The following is a 22,917-nucleotide window of genomic DNA, read 5'->3' as shown; positions in this document are numbered from 1 at the left end:
TTTTATGCAATGTTGCTCATAACAGTTGTCAGTTGAGGGCGCCATTTTGGTACTGTTGTTTTTGACAACCATTTTTGCTTGTGTCAGTCTCAATAAAGCTCATTTGGTATCTTTGGAGTGCGGCATTTTGGAAAAAGGGGCATGGCTAATCCAAAAGTCTCATCTTGTTAAAATTCTAGAATGGCTAAAATCGCTTACAGCACCTTTAAGGCATGTTATCTTAATATCATAACAGAGCCTGACTACCACCCCTGGAGTTGCGAGTTCGAATCCAGGGCATGCTGAGTGACTCCAGCCAGGTCTCCTAAGCAACCAAATTGGCCCGGTTGCTAGGGAGGGTAGAGTCACATGGGGTAACCTCCTCGTGGTCGCTATAATGTGGTTCTCACTCTCGGTGGGGCACGTGGGGAGTTGTGCGTGGATGCCGCAGAGAATAGCGTGAAGCCTCTACACGTGCTATGTCTCCGCGGTAATGCGCTCAACAAGCCATGTGATGCGCGGATTGACAGTCTTAGACGCGGAGGCAACTGAGATTCGTCCTCCGCCACCCAGATTGAGGCGAGTCACTACGCCACCACGAGGACTTGGAGCGCATAGGGAACTGGGCATTCCAAATTGGGGAGAAAAAGGGCAGAAAATAAAAATAAATAAATAAATAAATAAATATCATAACAGAGCCATTACCAATCAAAGTCTTTTTAGCAAGTCAGTCCACTGGCAGCCATCTTTGGAATGCTCATGAAAGTGCAGCTCCTATCTACTTGGATGGAGGAACACCGAAATCTCAAAAAAGGTTGGTCAATATTGCGATCAAAGAACATTTCAAATCAGCAGTAAAATCTGACAAAACTGGATTCTTAAATTGTGCTCCTTAACCTCAGATTACACAACAAACCCCCCCCCCCCCAATTTTCCCAGCTTGTATAGCTAATAGCCATGAGCATGTAATGTCTGTATCTAAAAGGAGATTGGCTCTTTTGCCTGTAAGCCTGGACTTCCTTTCTACATCTGCTGACCGCTGGGCGTTCTAATATCTTTCATTCATTTTAAAAGAAGTGGCCCGTCTCTACTAAATAGTCTCTGTACCAATGTTTTTCTCAGCAAACTAAATACTGACAAAACACTATTTTTACTGTATTTTTACTTTGAGCAACACATTTGCAGCCATTCCAACAGTAAAATGCCTTCACGGATATCTGACACCAGGGCTTTACTTTTCACACAGTAAAAAGCAATTTTAGACACATTTATGTTGTGCCAATTGTCATTGTTTTCACATAAATCTGGTGAGCCTTTTCACAGAGATATTACACTGTGATAGACAGTTTTGATTACGTGGATGGTGATTAATGGTGAAAACTAAGTAAATGTTACATTATATTTAATATATGTTATGTCATGTGTTTGCGTTGTTACCTGATTTGCATAGTGCCTTAGTGAATTAGATGTTACAACGATGCAGACAGTGGTTGAAAATAAACAGTGCTATTAGAGGCAGAATTGATTCTTAGTTAATTCTTCCTCAGAGTCTTTGGAGGGATGAGAGTCTACTGGGGTGGAGGTGATAGGGGAGGGAGGGCCCAGCCATCTGCCACCACCCCACACAGGAAGGGCATCTGGGCCGTACACTGAGAGGAAGACCTCTTCCTCCCGGAGTGGACACATGTATAAGCAGCACAGCATTGAGACAGCACAACACGGTCGATAGTGCTCTGCGTAATGGAAGGGTCTCTGGGGCCGGACTGACAAAGTAAAAGGTCTTTTCATCAGAGAAATGAGAAGAGCATGTACACAGTATCTGACTAACAGCATCAAGCCCTTCCACTGCTGTTAAAGCCATCTGTCACTGCCCACCCATTCAGGGCCAGATATGCACACAGAAAATCATTCCTGTAATGGCTCTGCGTACACACAAGCAGGTATGCACATTCAAATTATTACCTTGCAGTGATAATGTAATACCTGCACGCATATGTATCAAACTCTGTTTATTATTGTCACAAAACACACACACACACACACACACACACACACACATGCACACGCACACAAATCCCTACCATGCAGTCAGCAAATATGCCTGCCAGCTTTTTGGACCCCTCTGTGCAGATTTAGATTATTAAATCCGGCACTCTCATTAAAAGACATTGTCTATATATGTCATTACATTTTTATGCTATTAAAGTGGGTTTCTAAAATGAAAAAAGATAACTATGCAAGCTAATCCAACTAAATGTTTTTCCACACAGCATGATGCTTTTTACAAGCATTTAACATTATGAAATGCTTGAGAAAGAGATTAATGTTGTATTCACATAATTGTTTTAAAGACTAATTCAAATGAACAAAATGCAATCTGAAAAATCTATTTTGACCATTCTTTCACCAGAATTTCACAACGGCCCAAGTGAAATATTAAATACCCCTTGCACTTTTCTTTTTTAAAGCTGCTGTGTGGCATTTTTTTGATGTTAAAATACTTTCTTCTATCCCAGCTTAATGTGCAGAGACACATATAAGTAGGTCATTCGTAGGTTGTCTTCCCTGAAAAGTCAAAATTTTTGAGTGTCCTGACATAGCAACACTGGGTCAATCAGTTGTGAGAGTTTGTTTGTCCAATCAATTTAAGATAGAATGAGTTTGAAAAAAAGATTTCTTTTTGCACTTCTGTTTGGTGCAACTAGTGGTGCAGAAAATACACAATGCATCTTTAAACCCTTGAAGTTGTTCCTCACTGTGCTTCTTGTTGCTGGATTTTAGGCTTTTGTTTCAGAATAAAATGAGTTCATGGGAGGTCATAAAGCAGATTACAATCTGGGCACAACATGCATTAAAATAAATATCCCCTAACTAATCTTTCACCCAGAGCTCATTTTCCAGACCCTGCTCCTCTCTCTCCACTGGGTCATTTAACACAAACACACTTCCTTCCCGCTATATCAACCAGCCTGGCATAGGAAGACAGATTGCATGGAAATTAGGCCAGGGCCTGACCACGAGCCAATACAGGAGAAAGAAAAATGAAAAAATAATGGATGAACATGAGAGGGAGTCAAGGGGGAAGAGGGGCTTGCATTGCGGATAAGAGACTTTAATTTGTTGCTCTGTAGGTGAGAGAGGTTGAGTCTGATAATTGGATGCTGGGACTTAACAGTGTTTCAAGTTAGATTTTTTGCACCGAGTGATGTGCCACACCCCTGCAGACAGTCACCAAAGACCATCTGTCCACATTACCTCCTCTCAAAACCACAAATACACACAAATATACACACTCTGCCAGACAGCCCGCACATAAACACATGGCACTTTCCATGAATACAGTACACTTTGGTGTCCCTTGACAATTAAAAAATTAAAGGGGACCTATTATGCAAAATTCACTTTTACATGGTGTTTGAACATAAATGTGAGTCGGCAGTGTGTACACAACCACCCTACAATGTTAAAAGTCCACCCACTCCTCTTTCTTATGTTTCTATTAATCTAAAACAGTGTCTCAAAGTGATTGGTTTTCGTAGAGCAGGCCTCACCCACGACTGGTGACGGACTCCACCCTATTATCATAGATCCTCCCCTGAGTGATCTAAACACAGTCCGCCATTTTTTTCGACGCTGGAGCAGCTACGGTGAGAAGAATAATATCTCAGCTTCGTAAGTGTTCTGTTGTTGGCTGTAACAGTGAACATAAGTGTCTTCATGTACTCCCAGCATCAGAGCCACTGAAGATGCAGTGGACAAGTTTTGTTTTTGAAGCAAATGTGCCCCAAAACATACCAAAATTTGTGTATGTTTGAGTAAATCGTTTTACACCGGACTGCTTTGTGAGTGAGGGTCAATATAAAGCAGGATTTTCCAAAAATTTGATTCTCAAGCATGGATCAGTACTAACTGTTCATGTTCAAGCTTTATATCCTGAAGATGTAAGTATCGCACTTTATATTTTGTGAATGTATGCAAATTGCCTTTGCGAATGTGCTTGTTAGCTGATTCCACAGCTAATGCAGCTAAAGTAACCATTGTCTCTGATTGTATACACGGAGAACAGAGCTATGTCGTTATTTTAAATTTTTAACCCGAAAACACTTACTGTCAGTTACCACTGTCTCTGATTGTATTCACGGAGAACAGAGCTATGTCGTTATTTTTACGCTTACTGTCTGTATAATTCATAACCGCACCTTTATTATGCACAATACAGTAAGGTAATTATCTTTTTGAAAACTATGTACATTTTCTGTGAACATAAGAGAGCTGTACTAAAAGTGGAATGTTTACATATATGGCTGAACTCCGGTATTTACGGTGTCAGTCATATTGGTTCTGATTTGTTGTTGCTGTAATATCCGAAGCACGAGCTGTAAAGTCACAGCCCTCTTCCGGAAAGGGGGCGGGGAGCAGCAGTTCATTTGCATTTAAAGAGACACACATACGAAAACAGCGTGTTTTTGATTCCACCCAAAAGAGGCATTTACAACATGGTATAAATATATGATCCATGGGATATTTTGAGCTGAAACTTCACAGACACATTCTGGGGACACCTGAGACTTACTTTACATCTTGTAAAAAGGGCAATAATAGGTCTCCTTTAAAAATTAAAAATTCTTTAATTTATAAAAGGAAGTATAAGTTAATCAATAAATATTTTGTCCCAAACTAGCCATCCCCTACTAATAGCTTCATTTAGGCAACATTTTGCATAGTCGTTTATATATTTGTATTTCTTCCATTTAATTTCATTTCATACATAAATGTTTTTCTAGAAAATTACAAAAATAACAGGTTTTAAATGGTTTTGAATGTTGGTAACAGAGTTGCAAAAACTGCAAAACTCATATGAAATTAATTGGAAATAGAATAAAATATTTAGTTTGACATCCTGAGGTTGGCAATCAACTTTTTCTGAATGTAAAACACCTCCTCAGTCAGTCCATTTGTTGAAAATGAAAAAAAGAAAAAAAAAGTTTGCTTTGTACCCTTTTCACGGAGAGTACCACAATCCATCCAATCCAAAAGTGCTTTCTTAGCCATTACACAGCCAATTATACTGCTACAATCAAAGCACATACCTCCACAAAAATAAAAGCCTGCTTTCTCTGCACACCAGCATCAAACAAAAATGTCCCTATGGCACAAAGCTTACACTCCATAATGACTCTAGAATCGTTCCACACTTAACCATACGGCTCCCAGCAGTACTCTACAAACTCTGTCAGACTGAGATATATAGATGTATTCTTCACACAACTACAAAAAAACAAAAACAAAAACAAAAAAAAACACTCCACACCGCCTCGTCTGATTTCGCACACAATGGCCCCTTCCACGCCTCATCTCCACAGCGTGCCGGAATCCTGGAAAACATATGAGCTACTTAGCATCATCAATATTTCACCTCAAAGTATTCTATTAATTATAGCCAAGCTGAATAGCCCAGTCTATTGGTTAAAGAGCATCAGACAGTAACTGGGAGAACGTTCCACAGTGTTAATGGCTGGCTAGGAGCTCTAGGCTATGGCCACGTCCACACTAATATCTTTTCGTTTGGAAACACATTGATTTTTGCTACTTTACGCCTCTCATCCACATAGGAACAGCGTTTCCTCCACTGATATGGGAGGCTTTCAAAAACGCTCTCCATAACTGCATTCTTTGGAAAATGATGAGTTTAGGAAACTGTAAACAAGAGTTTTCAAACAACAGTATATTAGTGTGGAAGTTTGGAATGGAATGTTAGCATACTGTAAACTGCACACTGTATGCTTTACACTGCATGCTTTACAATTCCTTGTATTTATTTTTAAAATAGTATGTGACTATGCAATATGCAGTGATAAACATTTCAAAAAGTAATATGCTCCATTGAACTCTTAATATATATATAAATAAATATGCTTATGTTGCAATTTTGATTCATTTTGTGTGCAAGTCTTTTTTAAATGTATTTATTTATTTATTTTTTGGAATACCACACCTAAAATGTCCCAACAACCTGACAGATATCGCTCAAATATGTCTTCTGAGATATCACACCAATCTCTTTGACAGCCCTAGGCCCTGTAAACAGCAAAAACACAAATGTCAGGGGAGCGGTCCACACTTTTTCAACCTATCAAAAAACAAATATATCAGAAAAATCTCTACCTGTGAGTCATTGTGCACATTTAGGTTTGCTGACATAGGGAAATAAATTTACAAATAGCTTACTTAAAGTTACACCTTCAAATTAAGCTGGGACAGGAGACAGTATTTTAACATTGAAAAATTACATACAGCTGCATTTGATAACGTTTCCAGTTCATTTGTCCAACCGGATCCATGGCGTCATTGCACTGACTGACGTCCCTTACGCTTGTGACTCACTCACGCTCAAGCATAGAAAGGAGAGCAACAAGGCGTGACGTAATTCTAAGAGCTGACAAACAACAGGACGGGAGAGGAGACAGAATGCATCCCAAGCATACATAAGGACAAAGTTGACCATGTGTCAGCTATTTTTGGAAAGAGAATGAATTAAACATAAAAAACATTCTTCCCCCCACTGTCAAAAGAACTTTTAAGTTTCCCTGCTAACCAAGGCAGCCTAGTCTTGGGGTGGCTTGTGTGTTTATTCTTTTGTGAGTATGTATCTGTTTGCATGTGAATGGATGCCCTAATTGGGCTGATGTGTTAGTTTGGGTGGATAAGTATCATTTCCAATGGTCTCAGTGAGAGTAGAAGGTCAGCTTAGCAGCTACAGATCTAAAATAAACCTGCATACTCTGCAGCGACTACTGATGCAGCATGGTGTTAAAATGAGTTCATTCACTCCACAGTTTTAAGTCCTCACTGGGAAGGTTTTAAGATGAGTTTATGAAAGTACAAGATAACTGGATACCTCTTTAGCATTTTATGCATTTTAAAACTGAAGTGTGTAATTTCTGCACCACAAGCACCATCAAACAGAATTACAAAAAGGAACATTGGTTTAAAAAAAAATAATTCTGAAGCCTCCCAGTCTGCTGATAATAATAATAAAAAAGAAAACAGATGGTCCCGTCCAAAAGTCACGCCAATGTCTAAGGTGCTGTGTTGGGTGGCCGGGACGCTCGAACAGCACCACAGAGTCTTGGGGGAATTCAATAAACAGTTGCACCATTTTTACGCATGGTATTTCAATGCAAAAACCACCCGCTATCTAGTTTAAAGGTGCACTCAGTAACTTTTGTCTTTGTGTCATATTGTACTTAGACTGACGTCTAGTAGCTTGGATGCAGCATCATTTAAAATCAACAGTTTTCAGAAATGTTGCATTCACAGTCAGCCATGATTACTTTAATCAATGAGTGAAAGTGTCAAATAACAGGACGGTTACTGACATTAAGCGAGTAGTATTCAGCTGGTCATGTCATTCTATGGCAGCCCCCAAGTGCAGACCCTCTCCTTGAGAATTAAACAGCTTTTATAACGTTACTGATATGACTGGAGTCTTCATTTTAATGTGAGTGGTCATGATTTCCTACATATACTGCAAAATTACAATTAATTTCTTTACAAGTTAAACTTTTTAATGAGGAAAAAAATGACTAAGTGCACATTTAAGCAGATGCAATCAGTGCTGAAAGGGTGCTGCGTCTTAAGTGTTTAGATTAGGGCATTGTTATTCCTTTACGTGGATAATTGTTTTTATGTAAATTAGGCTCATAATAGATTGTGCTTTTATTCACAAAACTCTGAAATATTTGCCCAATGGAAGAAATATTGCACTATTATTGCCCAAAAAACACAGGCGGTAAACAGAATTGTATTTAAAAGAGAGATCTGATGGGGGAATTCACTAAGAATAAGTTGATTAATAAAAACCTGAATGAGATTCAGGAAATACCACGCACAAAAGTGGTACAAATGTTTAGTGAATTCATCCCTCAGAGCGTACAGTTTGCAATCAACCTACTGTTCGAAACACTTTAATTCAGTGTTTTTGTTTGGTTATTTTTCTTTTCTTAAACATCATTCAAACATTTAAAGGGCTGTATATCTTGTGATATACAAATACAGTATTTAGTTGGCCTTCTTCAATATTTTTTGCTAAATAAAGGGAACCTTAAAAGTCTCACTATGTCTCTGTCTGTCTCTGTCTGTCTCTCTCTCTCTCTCTCTATTTCTCCATGGTCCAGTGAATGCAGTAAGCTGACAGCAAGGTCTGACTGCACTGACTGCAGTCACAGTAAACTTACCGCATCCTTTGAGCAGATATGCTGTCCTAGTTTCCCGAAAGTGCTGACCTTCACAGAAACCTAAGCCTTGTACCATTAATTGGTTATGATAACATTCTGTCCTAAAGATACACAAAGATAACATGCTTGGAGTACTCTACCACAACTACTAAGGGTGCACAGTTTGGTCCAAAGATTATCATCATAATGCAATTAGGGATGTCGTGATTAAACTATTTCACTATTAACCATGATTAAAAATGTCAGTTAATTTAACTATAAGAATTCAGAATATACAGTTAAAAACCGTGAAATGTCTTATTTACATGTGGCAAAAATATCATATATTTATATATTTTGTGTGGTGCTTGGCCTGAATTTTTAAAATATGTTCCAAATATTAACATACAAATAGCTACGTTTATGTGATGTGTGGAGGAGGGCGTGGCCGGGCCATGATGGAGCACGGCCGGCACTGAATCAGCTGATCAGTGGGAGAGCGAGGCAGCCGGAGATGCCGGTTTGGGAGAGAGAGACACACACACGGCCACGTTGTATGTGTGTCTGTGTCCTTTTGTTTTATGTTGTTTTAAGTTTAATGATATAAATGAAGTTTATGTTTACTGTTCAGCCGGTTCCAACCTCCTCCTTGCCCGTCCTTATACTGTTACAATATATTAATGAGATCAGGCTGTTTTTTCTCAGATGTTAATCTAACCGTCAAAAACTTACATCATGGCATTCCTAATTGCAATTATTTTGACATATATTGTGACTTCAGTTTGAACTGCAATATGATAAATATTCAAAATCTCATTTTGCTGCTGCTCGGATATCAAAGCTCAAACCACAAAAAGGCATAAAATTACATCAAATCAGCAGCTCTTATGTTCAGTAGGGTGTGTGAAAACTACAAACAGTCAAGCAATAACTCAATCTGGAGTATGCATTTGAGTCATGTTGTAGGGCGCCTACACACTAGAATTTATGCTATGTCAGAGAATGCTGTGAATCCATTGAGAGGACAAAATTGCAAGTGATACCAACATAGGACCAAAAGTTGAGGAAATTTCTACTCTTGCTGCAACACTGGTGTAGACTTTCATTAACTACGTTTCCATCCAAGGGTTTTTTGTGGAAAAAGTTTTAGCGCATCAAAATAAAGCTGATGGAAACGCAAATTATCGCTAACATTTCACAAGTGTCAACATAATATTTTTCCCTTTAACTCTAGTGCATAAACTATGTCGATACAGCAAATGTCATGAAAAACTGGTTTGGAAACACTTTGTCGAGAAAATTGGCATTAACGCAAAAATGTAGTGTCACATGACAGAATTTACCCCAATCGTTAGCCTGTGTTAATCATGACGATGGTATACATCCTTGAAAGCCAATTTATTACGTGATTATGGATTGATCTGGATGGCATAAATATCCAATCACTGCAAACATGACACTTCCAGGAGTGCCAACACAAATACCTCGTATCAAGACATGCACATTGACAAGTGCACAGAGAACAAATGAATGGCCACTGTTTGTGATTAATTTAATCGCTTATTTATTAAAGTTGCTTTTCCACACTATTCAAAATAATAGACGGCACGGAATTAGACCACAATACAAAAAACATATAATTTCTGTGCACAAAGTTGTTTTAAATTAAAAATAAATACACAATACTAGAAGAAAAGCTTCAGTGTGCTTTTTTAAAACACTAACATATAGCCCAATTCTATACAATTATTGTTTAGTTTACTTTTGAAAAAAATGCTGGCAAAAATTTCCTGTATTAAATTAAATAAATTACCAAACGAAAAACGCATTAAATACCAAAAGGAATTTATTTTTTATTTTTAGACCTATATATATATATATATATATATATATATATATATATATATATATATATATATATATATATATATATATATATATATATATATATATATTATATATATATATATATATATATATGTCTTGTCTTTACTCAAACTTAAATTAGCCATACCCTGTTCTGTAGACGAATAAAGTCGGCTGAATGACATTTTCCACACTTCAAGACTATAAACTATCAGAACTATTTGTCCAATGCGGAGTTCACTTTCAGAAAACTAGTCTTTGAACATTTTAAAACATATTTATATTTTAAATCTAACCCTCATTACCTCGGATCGCATTTGCTGATCTTCTTCAGAAAATGTAAATTGCATTATGACGCTAAAATTTATTTTAGATGATAAGCAAGTTCAGTTGGTCGTTAAAAGTTGTGGGACAAATATACGGGACATAATGCAGTTGAGATGGCAATGCTTTAGATTAGATGATTGTTCAAAATAGCCTATTGAATATCAGGAATGTATCATATGTAAACCCTGAAATTACACCGCATCAGTTTTTCTTTAATAGCTGTACACACAGCATATACACATGGATGGAAGGTCCTTATACTAAGACCGAAAGTTTACCCCACTACTTGGTGCAGGTTGCCAGCTTGAACAGGGCCATGACGATTCGCTTTCGGGTCGGAATCGGTGGCAACCTGCGATAGGTGCAACATCAGGACCAATATTACAGTCCTATCAGAAGGGTAACAGCTCCATTTTGATTGCAATTCCTCATCTTCTGATTGCATTTATTTGTGAAATTAAAATGACAGTAAGCTGGCTAATTTTAATGAATTGTCTCAATACTCTCCCCATTTTACCAAAACTTGAGGGGAAAAAAAATGAGGGACATCTGGGAGGCGAATTAGCCATAAACACACATTTCTGTATGGAAATGGCTTAAGGGTAGATTTCTTTTGCGATAAACCAAAACTTATGCGACAAAATGTTTTTTTAAGGCATGATGTCATCACACACACCATTTTTATCGATAAAAGGCCATTTGAATGGAAACAGGCAGAAGACGGCAAATTTAGCAAAAACTTTATGCATTTTCACTATGTCGATAACACAACAGCTCGAAAAGTGGATGGAAACTAGTCTATTGATAAATGAGAAATCCATTTAGCTGTTTTCTTGCTTGATTTCAAAGTGACACGACTTTTTCGTCATCCTCAAAAAAAACGTATGCAATCCCATCCATCAAACTGAGCTTTCTCCAGTGTGAAGGCGCCCTTATTCTCACACTGCTGCCAACAGAAAAGAGTTACTCTTAAGCAAACAACACCATGGACTTGGCAATTTCAGCCATTTTGCTAGCTTCCTCTAAACTCCTCTAAGCCCTGTTTACACATGGTATTAAGATGCATGTAGGGTGATCAATCTGTGACAGGACCACGCTAAATACAGGTGTAAACGGGGTCCAAAATGTTTTGGGATTTGTCCACTTCAACCACACTGGTCTCCTAGTGTAAACACTTATCTGTTTGAACAGCAGCAAAGCACCACATACTCATCTGTCAATCAATTGATGCGCTAAAACATGTAACTTTGCCAGTTACAAGTGGTTTTAAAAGGAAATAACTATCCAACAGAAAAAAACAAAGAAAAAAAAAAACATCATACTTATCAGGCATACTGAAGAAGATCTGTGAAGTCTTCTGCATGTATATCAACATGCAGTGACACGAAGCTCACATATTTGAACCTCAGTTTTTACAGGTAACCACTGAAATAACTGAGAATTCTGTTTAATTTTGTCATGTATGTGATTAGATTAAATGCAAGTATAATTGTGGGAAACTGTGCACTTCTTTGCAAACCCCTTTTTTTGGGAGTGTTCACATACAAGTCAAAACTCTGGCATATCATTCAGAGACCCTTTTAACAAACTAAGTGCAAAAACAGCCTATCATGAGCCACATATTCTTATATACTGTATAGCAGACTATAGACTAAACAGAGCACCACTAATTCACTTTGAAGTACACAATTGCAACTATATTTTCATTTAATACATTTTTTTTAGTTTGGTAATCGCACCATAAGGATTTTGATTCAACCAATTGTGCAGCCCTAACCACTGCTCACATAAAACCTTTAAAATGAATTATAAAGTACAGTAACTACATCCGAGACAGACCTCTTTCCACGCATCAATCCACACATTAAAATCAGTGATCCATGCTGCTAGAAGGGCAGCTCTGTATCTGCAAAATTAAAAATAATCATTGCACAGTTTATCTGGGATCCTTTTGTTTGCAGTAATCACTGGTAGCCATGGCAACCTGGAACGAGCAAAGCGGGTAGGGAATGTAACGCAGTTGCTGAGGTCAGAGGTCATGTGATATGGTGTGCCACCAAGGGAGAGGGGCGGATGGTTGTACAGGAAGGAATAGAAATGGTCTGAGAGAGAAATGGCAAAATGGCAAGAGAGAGAGATGATGATGGAATAGGGGGAGTCTGGAGTACTTCCAGTCATTGCTCTTTCTGCCCTGGAATTAGTCCAAAACTCACAATCATTCTGTGATAGCAGTATCGCTATTGACATTCATGCTTGCCCACACAAAGAGAGGGGAGTGAATCAAGCAGCATCTGATTTTGGAAAAATCTAATGAGACGAACATCATTTGCAGTGCAAAACATCCAATAATACACTGCAAAATCGTATTCTTATCAGTGCCTTTGTCTGGTTTAAAACCAAGTAAAAATTTTAACGAGAAGCAAAATTGCATTAGAAATTAAGACTTTTCAAAGAATGTGTTTTATGTAAGTGACATAAGAAATAATTATAAATGTATATTGTCATTGCAGTGGCGGATTTTGTTCACAATAAGGTTGCTGTTAACTACTATGAAAACTAATTATAACATATACAACCGTATTGAAATGTGTTAACTTGTCACTTAAATTTAGTGTTTCGATATTTTCAAATGGAAAACAAGACAAAAATAATGATTAAGAACAGGATTTTAGAAGAACAACAGACCTGGTTAAGTCACATAAATTTGAATATTCACAAGGCTACAACATAACACACATGTGGTATGTTAAATATCTATATGCACAATACCTGGCACAGGTGTTTGTATGATATCTAGTGAACTGTGACCCAAAAAAAAAAAAAGACACATTCTGTGCATGTATGATTCATACAAAATCTCAACCATGTGCCCATGTGATCACTGTGATATACACCAGTATGTTCCAGGCAAGATTTATCATCACATTTCAGAGTATTAAGAGAACATTGAGTGAATGATACACCCACACTATACGCTTTGGTCTGTCAGGCTAGGGTGTGAAGGATATAAATGTATTGTATATAACATCAAACGATGTTAAGGGGCTATCTAATAAGGATTTCTTCCCTTGTGAAAGTCATGAATCATGTAAGGGGAGGACAAACAGATTGAGTCAAAAGTGAAGTAGGAAAAGTTGGTTGATATATGAATTGATAAGTGAGGTCAGAACTAGCAGAGAGGCATCAAATGCGATTTCCCATTCCAGATGAAGATGGATGTAAATAATTCAATTGCACAGATGCTTGGGAAGAGATGACACTGCTCACAAGGGTCAGAATCAAAGAGTCTCTTTTCCCCTCAATAAGTATAAGGTTTTGAGTCATAGTTCAATTGCACAAATGTTTGTTTTCTCTAGATTTGGTTTTGTATGTTGATTTCAAACATTTGTAGTTCATAACTGTTGTATATTAGAAATATATATTGAACTCCAAACTACAATTCGAACAGCATATAAGATCATATTTTTGTAATTGCTCTTGGCTAAACAAGTGAATGCAATAAAAACACACTGGCATAGCGGCAAAGAACAACTATATAATGAAGGTAGATTTTAACAAAGTTTTGTTAAAAAGTGTTTGAGAAAGTGTTCTCAGGATAAGGGTATCTGTCATAAATGTCAGGTTGGGGCAAGTTGTCAAATGTGTTTTAAATGTTAATTAATTACAATATCTGTTGGTCAAAATAATGGTTTAATATTTGTATATGTCACTCTTTACATTTTTGCTGTGTCATGTATCGTTTTGTGCTTCATTAATGCCTTTCTGAAAATCTATTAAATAGCCTATAATGGGCCATTTAAAAGTCCAAATTGCGACAATTTACTCAATACAGTGTGAAAACCAAAAAGGTAAACTCGTGTTCAGTGAACTGCATCTTTTTTCCTTGGCAATTACATTGGAAATGATCAATAGCTTTTTCAGTAGCCAAGACTTCAAGGTATGTGCCAGTACAGATGTGACTAAATTGACTTTAAAAACAACAACAACAACAAAGACCCTGAGTAACAATACCTGGAGTAAAAAGGTGTGACAAATAGCCAATTTTCTTCAACTTGATAACATATCTAGATTTGTCATCTTGCTGACATTATAAATTACTCAAATCCCACAATATACTAGTGTAACCATAAATAAAATGCATAATGATGCCACATTGCCACATTGTATTGATCCATATGGTCTTAGATTACTGGTACTCTAAAGTCCTGTGCAGTCTAAAAACAGAAGCCATAACTCACTGGGAAATAACAAGGAAGACTTGGACCAGGCTGATTTTATAGAGGATACCAGTGTTAATTTAGTTAATCTAAATTAATTAAAGTTACTTTTTATGGAAAGTAAAGCGTTACGTTACTTTTGCGTTACTTTTTTCTCACTGCCACTCTCTCTTCTGCTATGCATTCAGTACAAATAAAAGAGATATGTAGAGACATTACAGGTCATGCTAGCTACTGTACAGTACTCATGTCAAAATAAAATACCAAACAAACAGATATTTATTAAGTCTACAATCAGTAGGTCTTCACATCATATTTATAATAAAGACTCAATAACAAGAATATGCATGATTTGTTTTTCCATCGACATGGCAGCCAAAATGAATAAAGAATAACCACTGTCTTACCAAATGCAACAAACTCAACACTTCAACCTGCATTATATATGTTATCATATGCATCATACCAGCCCATCGACAATGCCAGAGTCAACTTGAGATGTTTTTCAGAAGTCAGGATAAAATTCAGTGGGGAATACCAGTCTAACATGTTCAAGGAATAAGTCTGATGAATAAATAAATATTTTTCACTTAAGTCATCTCAGTGCACGCTTGTTTTGGGCTGATCCACGGTGCGTACAGACACCACTGGTTTATCGCATACAACTGCAAATGTGCATATTGACAACTTGAATGGAATCATTTTTAATGCTATGAATCAAATTACTTGTTTATTATATAACAAAAAATTTGAATATTTTAAGAAATGTAGACATTTTCCCCATGTACACAATCGATGTTGAATGTTGCTTGCAGCTGCTGATCCAGAGTCAGCTTTTCTCATCCCATTCTCCCAGTTACATTCTGCTCATTTAAGCTCCAGTGCGCAAAAAAATCCACCACTGCAAATGATGTGTATAACTGGATTCCACTGAAGCCTTCAGATTTACATTCCTTTACCAGCAATATTTTGCCATTTTTAAAACAATTCTCAGGGTGGGCTAAAAGAAGACTTGTTGTGCTCTGCCCATCGTTAATAAGCATGGCTCATACTCTCTAGCAGTGGCGGATTTAGGCATGGGCGACGTGGGGGGGCAGCACGAGGCACCCACACAGACCCCCCCACCCCCCCCAACAACTTTGGGGGCGTGTTGAAGCGGGTTTCGCCCAAGGCGCCATTCAAGCTAGAATCGCTACTGCTCTCTAGAACTACAATACCCATCATGCCCCTCCTCAAATTTGCACACTTTTACTCCTGATTTATCACAATACAGGGAAAGGAGAGGTGTACAAAAACAATGTGTTACTTATTTAAAAAAATTACTTAGATATTATGGTCTACCCCTGGAGTCGCGAGTTCGAATCCAGGGCGTGCTGAGTGACTCTAGCCAGGTCTCCTAAGCAACCAAATTGGCCCGGTTGCTAGGGAGGGTAGAGTCACAAGCTGTAACCTCCTCGTGATCGTGATTAGGGGTTCTCACTCTCAACAGGGCACGTGGTAAGTTGTGCGTGGATTGCGGAGAGTAGCATGAGTCTCCACATGCTGTGAGTCTCCACGGTGTCATGCACAGCGAGCCACATGATAAGATGTGTGGATTGACTGTCTCAGAAGCGGAGGCAACTGAGACTTGTCTTCTGCCACTCGGATTGAGGCGAGTAACCGCGCCACCACGAGGACCTACTATGTAGAGGGAATTGGGCATTCCAAATTGGGAGAAAAGGGGGATACATTTATTAAAAAAAAAAAAAAAAGATATGTCTAAAATAAAAAATATTGCGTTACTTTACTCGAAAAAGTAATCTGATTATGTAACACACGTTACTTTTATCGCGTAATACCAAACACTGGAGGATACACATAAAATGCTTGTGAAAGTTTCCTAAACACCAGCAGATGCACTCAGCAGAAATGGGACAAATTACAGGAAACTGAAAACAATTTCCCCTAAATTAAAAGGAAACAGAAATTACAAACAACAGTCAAACCTCTGCTGGAGGGTCAAGAGCAAAACACAATCTTTTTATCTTTCTCTGCATCCCCTCTTTTATGTCTCTGTTAACCTCTACCCTTCTCTCGCTCTCTTTCTGCCTCAACCACTCACATTATGATTTGTGACTGTGCCTACCCATTTACCAGAACTGTACACTAATTAACTAAAATTTATGCTGGTAGTAAAGTCATTAGAAGACATTTTAAATAAATTCTGAAAGCCACAAAGTACAACACAGACAAAATAATGAAAGCCTGGTTTAACCCTCAGAGATCAAAGCATTGATAATGCATTTCTTATTTTTTTATGCCCCTTTAAATGGATATATCACTCATCACTGTATATCACTGTTATTCAGCTTTATATTTTATTCTTGAACCATTATTGTTATCTTGTTACAGGTCCATCTGCTCTGTTCATTTTATGTCATTATTTAAGTATTTAATTTAATATTGTCCGTTTTGTACATTTACATTGATTTTTTATATAAGAAGAAACGTTTATCTTAAGTTATTTTATTTGTAGTTGATTGTTCTGCACTTTTGCACATTGCAAATAATTTTTTTTTAACCAAAAGCAGTAAATGCACTGTCTGCTGGTTTATTTTGCTACTTTTCGGTACACCACATTAAGTATGCCACTTAGTAATGTAAGAATTTGAATATTAAAGTGCAAATTAACACCGGACCACTCTTGTGGGTTTGATACTGTTACAATTAAAAACCGTAGAAGGGTAAAAACATGCCAGGCAGACATTGGTATGATGTAAGCAACACATTTACAACTAATAAAATTGATAATGGGTGTGTTAGATTTATAGTGTGCACTGACAATAGTCAATTGCATTGGCGGCACCGAGGGGTCCCCAAATCAAATTCTGCTTAGGGCCACATAAAGGCTTGGGCCGGCCCTTCTAGTAAGCCTCCCACACTCTAGAACTACAATGCCCATCATGCCCCTCCTCAAAGTTTGCACACTTTTACTCCTGATTTATCACATTACGGGGAAAGGTGTACAAAAACAACGTCGTTACTTATTTTAAAAAATAACTTGGATATTATGGTCTACCCCTGGAGTCGCATGTTCGAATCCAGGGCGTGCTGAGTGACTCCAGCCAGTTCTCCTAAGCAACCAAATTGGCCCGGTTGCTAGTGAGGGTAGAGTCACATGGGGTAACCTCCTTGTGATCGTGATTAGGGGTTCTCGCTCTCAATGGGCCACGTGGTAAATTGTGTGTGGATCACGGAGAGTAGCATGAGCCTCCACATGCTGCGAGTCTCCGCGGTGTCATGCACAGTGAGCCACGTGATAAGATGCGTGGATTGACTGTCTCAGAAGCGGAGGCAACTGAGACTTGTCCTCCACCACCCAGACTGAGGTGAGAAACCACGCCACCACGAGGACCTGCTAAGTAGAGGGAATTGGGCATTCCAAATTGGGAGAAAATCGGATCAAATTATTTAAAATATTGTGTTACTTTACTCGTTACTCGAAAAAGTAATCTGATTATGTAACACACGTTACTTTTATCACGTAACACCAAACACTGGAGGATACACATAAAATGCTTGTGAAAGGTTCCTAAACACCAGCAGATGCACTCAGCAGAAATGGGACAAATTACAGGAAACTGAAAACAATTTCCCCCTAAAGTAAAAGGAAACAGAAATGACAAACATCAGACAAACCTCTGCTGGAGGGTCAAGAGCAAAACACAATCTTATTATCTTTCTCTGCATCCCCTCTTTATGTCTCTATTAACCTCTATCCTTCTCTCGCTCTCTTTCTTTCTGCCTCAACCACTCACATTATGATTTGTGACTGTGCCTACCCATTTACCAGAACTGTACACTAATGAACAAAAATGTATGCTGGTAGTAAAGCCATTAGAAGACATTTTAATAAATTCTAAAAGCCACAATGTACAACACAGACAAAATAATGAAAGCCTGGTTTAACCCTCAGAGATCAAAGCATTGATAATAATGCATTTCTTATTTTTTTATGCCCCTTTAAATGGATACATCACTCAAAAATGAAAATTCTGTCATAATTATTCCTTCTATAGAACACGAAAGGAGATATTAGGAGGAATGGCAGCCTCAGTTACCATTCCATTTCAATGAAAGGAAAAAAGATGCAATGAAAATGGTGTCTAAGGCTGTCATTCTGGTTATGATAATTATGAGATTTATGCATATTTCCTTTTTGGGTGAATTTTGGAAAAGTGTTGCAAAATTGCAATGCTGCATGGGCTTTCAAGGTTGCAGAATTTTACCACTGTTGAACAAGTATATGCTTTGACTTTCAGCAAGCTAGGTGGCTAAAATTTGGATATGTTCATCTAAGAGCAGCCCTCTTTTTAAGTTTTAGAATATGGAATACTTCTACACCTCACTGACACCCAAAATCATTTGGAATAGGTTAATGATTTACTGAGGGGGCTCTGTTGTGTGAATAATGTAAAAATAAATATTGACCGCTAAGACTCACTGCGAAATACTTATATCTTAGAAGATTGCTAAATGTGATCCAAAATGGAGAGCAAAGGTTTCAGTAGGCAGTGACCATGTTGTGACTTTGGCATGCTAAGGAGATTCAATTAGTAAATATTCTCCTGCCAAACTTGTTGCTAGGATGAATTTCAGCATCTGAGCTGCGTTTATACTTAGTTTTAACCCATATTTCATGAAAAATAGGTATCACTTAGTGCTTTAAGGTGTCCCTACGAGCAACTTCAGTCCTTCGCTGTTATAGGTCAGGAAGAGCTTTACCATGCCAACCAGACAGCGAGTGGCACTTCGATGATCACTGTCTGCATCACTTCAATCTATTACGATGGACTTTACAAGAGGATGAACTGCTGCCAACTCAACCATACAACAAGGCATACTTTACTGGCCACTGCCTGCACTTCGGACCTCGGATTTTCATTGATTTTCAGTCATGTTTTTCATTTAAACTGCTCAGTGAGGACTTTAAGACATCAGACATCATTATACAGTAGGACAATCTTCTGTTACAGCATAATTTTCTGTAAAGTTGCTCCTTTGAAAAGCACTATACAAATAAAATTTGTTTACCCAAAACTAAAAATTCACCCAACCGTTTTGATGTATTTTCTTCCATGGAACAAAAGAGGAACAATTTTGAAGAATGTTGACGTCAGTCCCTAACATTTTGCTTAAAGGGATAGTTCATCCCAAAAATTTATATTGTCTCATCATTTACTTACCCTTATGCCATCCCTGATGCGTTTGACTTTCTTTCTTCTGCTGAACACAAATGAAGATTTGTAGGAGAATATTATAGCTCTGTAGGTCCTCACAATGCAAGTGAATGGGCACCAACATTTTATAGCTCCAAAAAGCACATAAAGGCAGCATTAAAGTAAGACTCCAGTGGTTAAATCAATATCTTCAGAAGCGATATGATAGGTGTGGGTGAAAAACAGTTCAATATTTAAGTCCTTTTTTACTATACATTCTCCTCCCTGCCCAGTAGGTGGCAATATGCAAGAAGAATGTGAATCGCCAAAAACAAAAGAAGAAGAGTGTGAAAGTGGAGCTTGATAGTACGGCTGAATTCGGAATTGCATACTACCCATACAACTTGTACTACTTCTGCCATATTTGTCTATGGACCTTTAAAGTATGGACCTACAGAGCTGAGATATTCTTCTAAAAATCTTCATATGTGTTCAGCAGAAGAAAGAAAGTCATCTGGGATGTAAGTAAATGATAAGAGAATGTTTATTTTTGGGTGAAGTATTAAATATAGTTATATCTCCTTTTGTGTTTCACAGAACAAAGTCAGTCAAAGACATGAGTGTGTAAATAATGAAAGAACTGTCATTTTTGGGTGAACAATCCCTTTAAAAAAAGTTGTTTTTCTCCCTAGGGTTAAACAAATCTCAATTTGCTTTTATGCATGGGAGTGTGCTTCACCCACCTGTTTCCAACTGTCATACACTAAAACTGTGCTGTCCTCATCATCAACGGTCACTCGTCGCTGGTAACCCTCATCTAAAACACACACAAACAATTGTTAAAAACTGGCACTCTTGCATATAAAGAAAATGAGATCATCAGCGTTCAATAAGCTTCTAATTTTATTTCTGCAGTTAAGCAGAAACTGGCAATTTCACTGGGTTCAAATGTATAACAACACACTGTGGAAAATATTACAAAAAGTTTTGAAAGGCAAGTTCAAAATTGGATTTGAGACGCCGTGGTACAATAATTTAGTTCACTGTGCAGAATCGATGCACAAGTACACTCAACTCAGGTAAGGAAAAAAAAGAGAGAGAGAGAGAGTCAGTTTGTCTGATTGGCTCTTTACCCCTAGTAAATGACACGCTCTGTTTGTGCACACATGCTCTCAGCCTCTGTACTGAGAGAAGGAGCTTGTTCTCTCCCACCTCATTAAGACACACGATGATGAAAGACCTAAAATAAGATGGATGCCTTCACGGCACCGACTCTGCTTTTTCCAATCAAAACCTGAGAGCCTTACACTAGTGATCTTGGGTGTCTGCGAGGTGATAAGTGTGTTCCATCCCAAGCAAATCTAAAAATAGTACAGTCCTTGGCATCCAACTGAAGCTTCATTCTGAGCACACAATAAAGAAGCTATACAAATATCTTTACCATTTGCTTGATTTTCTGAGTCTATAGAGAGTGATCTGTCGGACAGTCCGGCAAGACAAAGTGCCAGAGAAGATTTGCCCACTCCGTTTTGGCCCAGGAGTACTATCCGAAGGGGTCCGTGGTACTTTTGTTGTGGAGGTTTTGGGGTGGGCGAATCTTGGACATTGCTGATACTGATTTGTGGAGTCGCAGGCTCGTCAAGCCCCGGCGTCCAATCGTAATCCTCAGACACGGCCTCCTCTCGCCTAAGCTGATGCTTGATTGGCAGGGGGGTGCTGCCCCTGCGAAGTGGGGGAGCAGCCGAGAGAGTTAAGCCATAACCCTGTGAAATCCAAAGACAAGTAATAATATATGATCAGATCAGAGGCAAAGATGTTTACCCAATAAAAATGACACTCAAAACCAATTACAGTCAGTAGGATGTCTGGATTAATAATGTATAGGAAGGTGAACGGTTTTGATCATTTGGGAATTCGTTGTGTACTGTACTTTAAATGAAATTAGGTCAAAACAGTAATAAACACTGTTTGTCCTTGCCCACTATATGAACCCTTTCACACAAACAAGCATTCGCCCTATATAAAATGTGCATAAACATTCCAACAGACAGCTTTGTCGCAGTCTCAAGGCTGTTAGGCTTCATCCACCGATCTCTTTTTAACCAAAATCACCAAGAGGCCTCTTGAAGTGTTTACTGTGTTTGCTCGCAAGGGCAACTACCATCAATATTAATACAGCAATTAATCTCGCCGCAGCACTGCAGGTGTGCCGGAAATCTTGTACTACTGTATGCAATGACTATAATTACGAATAAAAATCATTAATTTATCAAACAACCCAAAAATGAGAACTTGCAAACATTATTAATTGACATCAATTATTATAAATTTTTTTTTCTATGTTTAGCATTACAAGGAAAATAAATTAAAATTGAAGGTTTCTGTACAGGAATGTTTTTAAAACACAATCACTCATAAAGTGGCACAAAGGGTGCAACGTTAAAGGACTATTGCATGCAATAATTATAATTATGAATAATAACCATTAATTATAATCATTATTAATCGAGATTTTAATAATGAATCAACTACAAAATGATAACTTGATACCTCATTATAATTTATAATGAGTCAAATGATCACTACTGCTATCTTTTAATATTTACATTGAAAATATATATAAAAATAGAAGGGATTTCGATTATCATTTCAGTTCAGGAATGTTTTCAGAACACACAATCACTCCTAAAGAAACAAAGTGACACAAAGGGTGCAGAAGAAGAGGGCGTGTGCTACACCGGCGTACATCCCAAACCTGTGAAGTGAAAAGGACTCAAACACACACATGCGGTGAAGATGTATCCAGCTCTTACCTGGTCCGACATCGTTCCTCAGTTCATCTGTTATCAGTGAGACACTCCGCCGTCCATGTCATGTCACTGAGCGTCAAAAGCGGCACACAAGCGTCGGTGGAGACTGTTACATTACACTCGACTCATATGCCATCACATGGCAGTAGTCTGACAAAAAAAGACACGCTACCGATGTGAATTTGACCGTAATGGCGCGAAATCCACCTTTTTTCTCACGTTGACTTGAGTGTAAACATTTAATCTCTTCTTTGTGAACAGCAGCGCTGCGTGACTAACGTGTCACTGTACACCTGTGCGTCCC

General features: G+C 38.0%; 1 protein-coding gene across 1 annotated transcript in view; it reads right to left on the bottom strand.

The window, feature by feature from the left end:
- Positions 1–22,917, bottom strand: part of LOC127442332 (GTP-binding protein REM 2-like) — a 43,588-nt gene extending 20,671 nt beyond the window's left edge. The window contains exons 1-3 of the mRNA XM_051700281.1: positions 22,617–22,917; positions 21,245–21,566; positions 20,547–20,620 (exon numbers count right to left, since the gene is read on the bottom strand). Of these exons, the coding sequence (XP_051556241.1) occupies positions 20,547–20,620; positions 21,245–21,566; positions 22,617–22,628 (408 nt within the window). The 5' untranslated portion in view covers positions 22,629–22,917. The remainder of the gene's footprint in view (positions 1–20,546; positions 20,621–21,244; positions 21,567–22,616) is intronic.

This window comes from Myxocyprinus asiaticus, chromosome 6 (genome assembly GCF_019703515.2).
Source record: "Myxocyprinus asiaticus isolate MX2 ecotype Aquarium Trade chromosome 6, UBuf_Myxa_2, whole genome shotgun sequence".
NCBI lineage: Eukaryota > Metazoa > Chordata > Actinopteri > Cypriniformes > Catostomidae > Myxocyprinus > Myxocyprinus asiaticus.
This window is presented reverse-complemented; position numbering and strand designations above follow the sequence as displayed.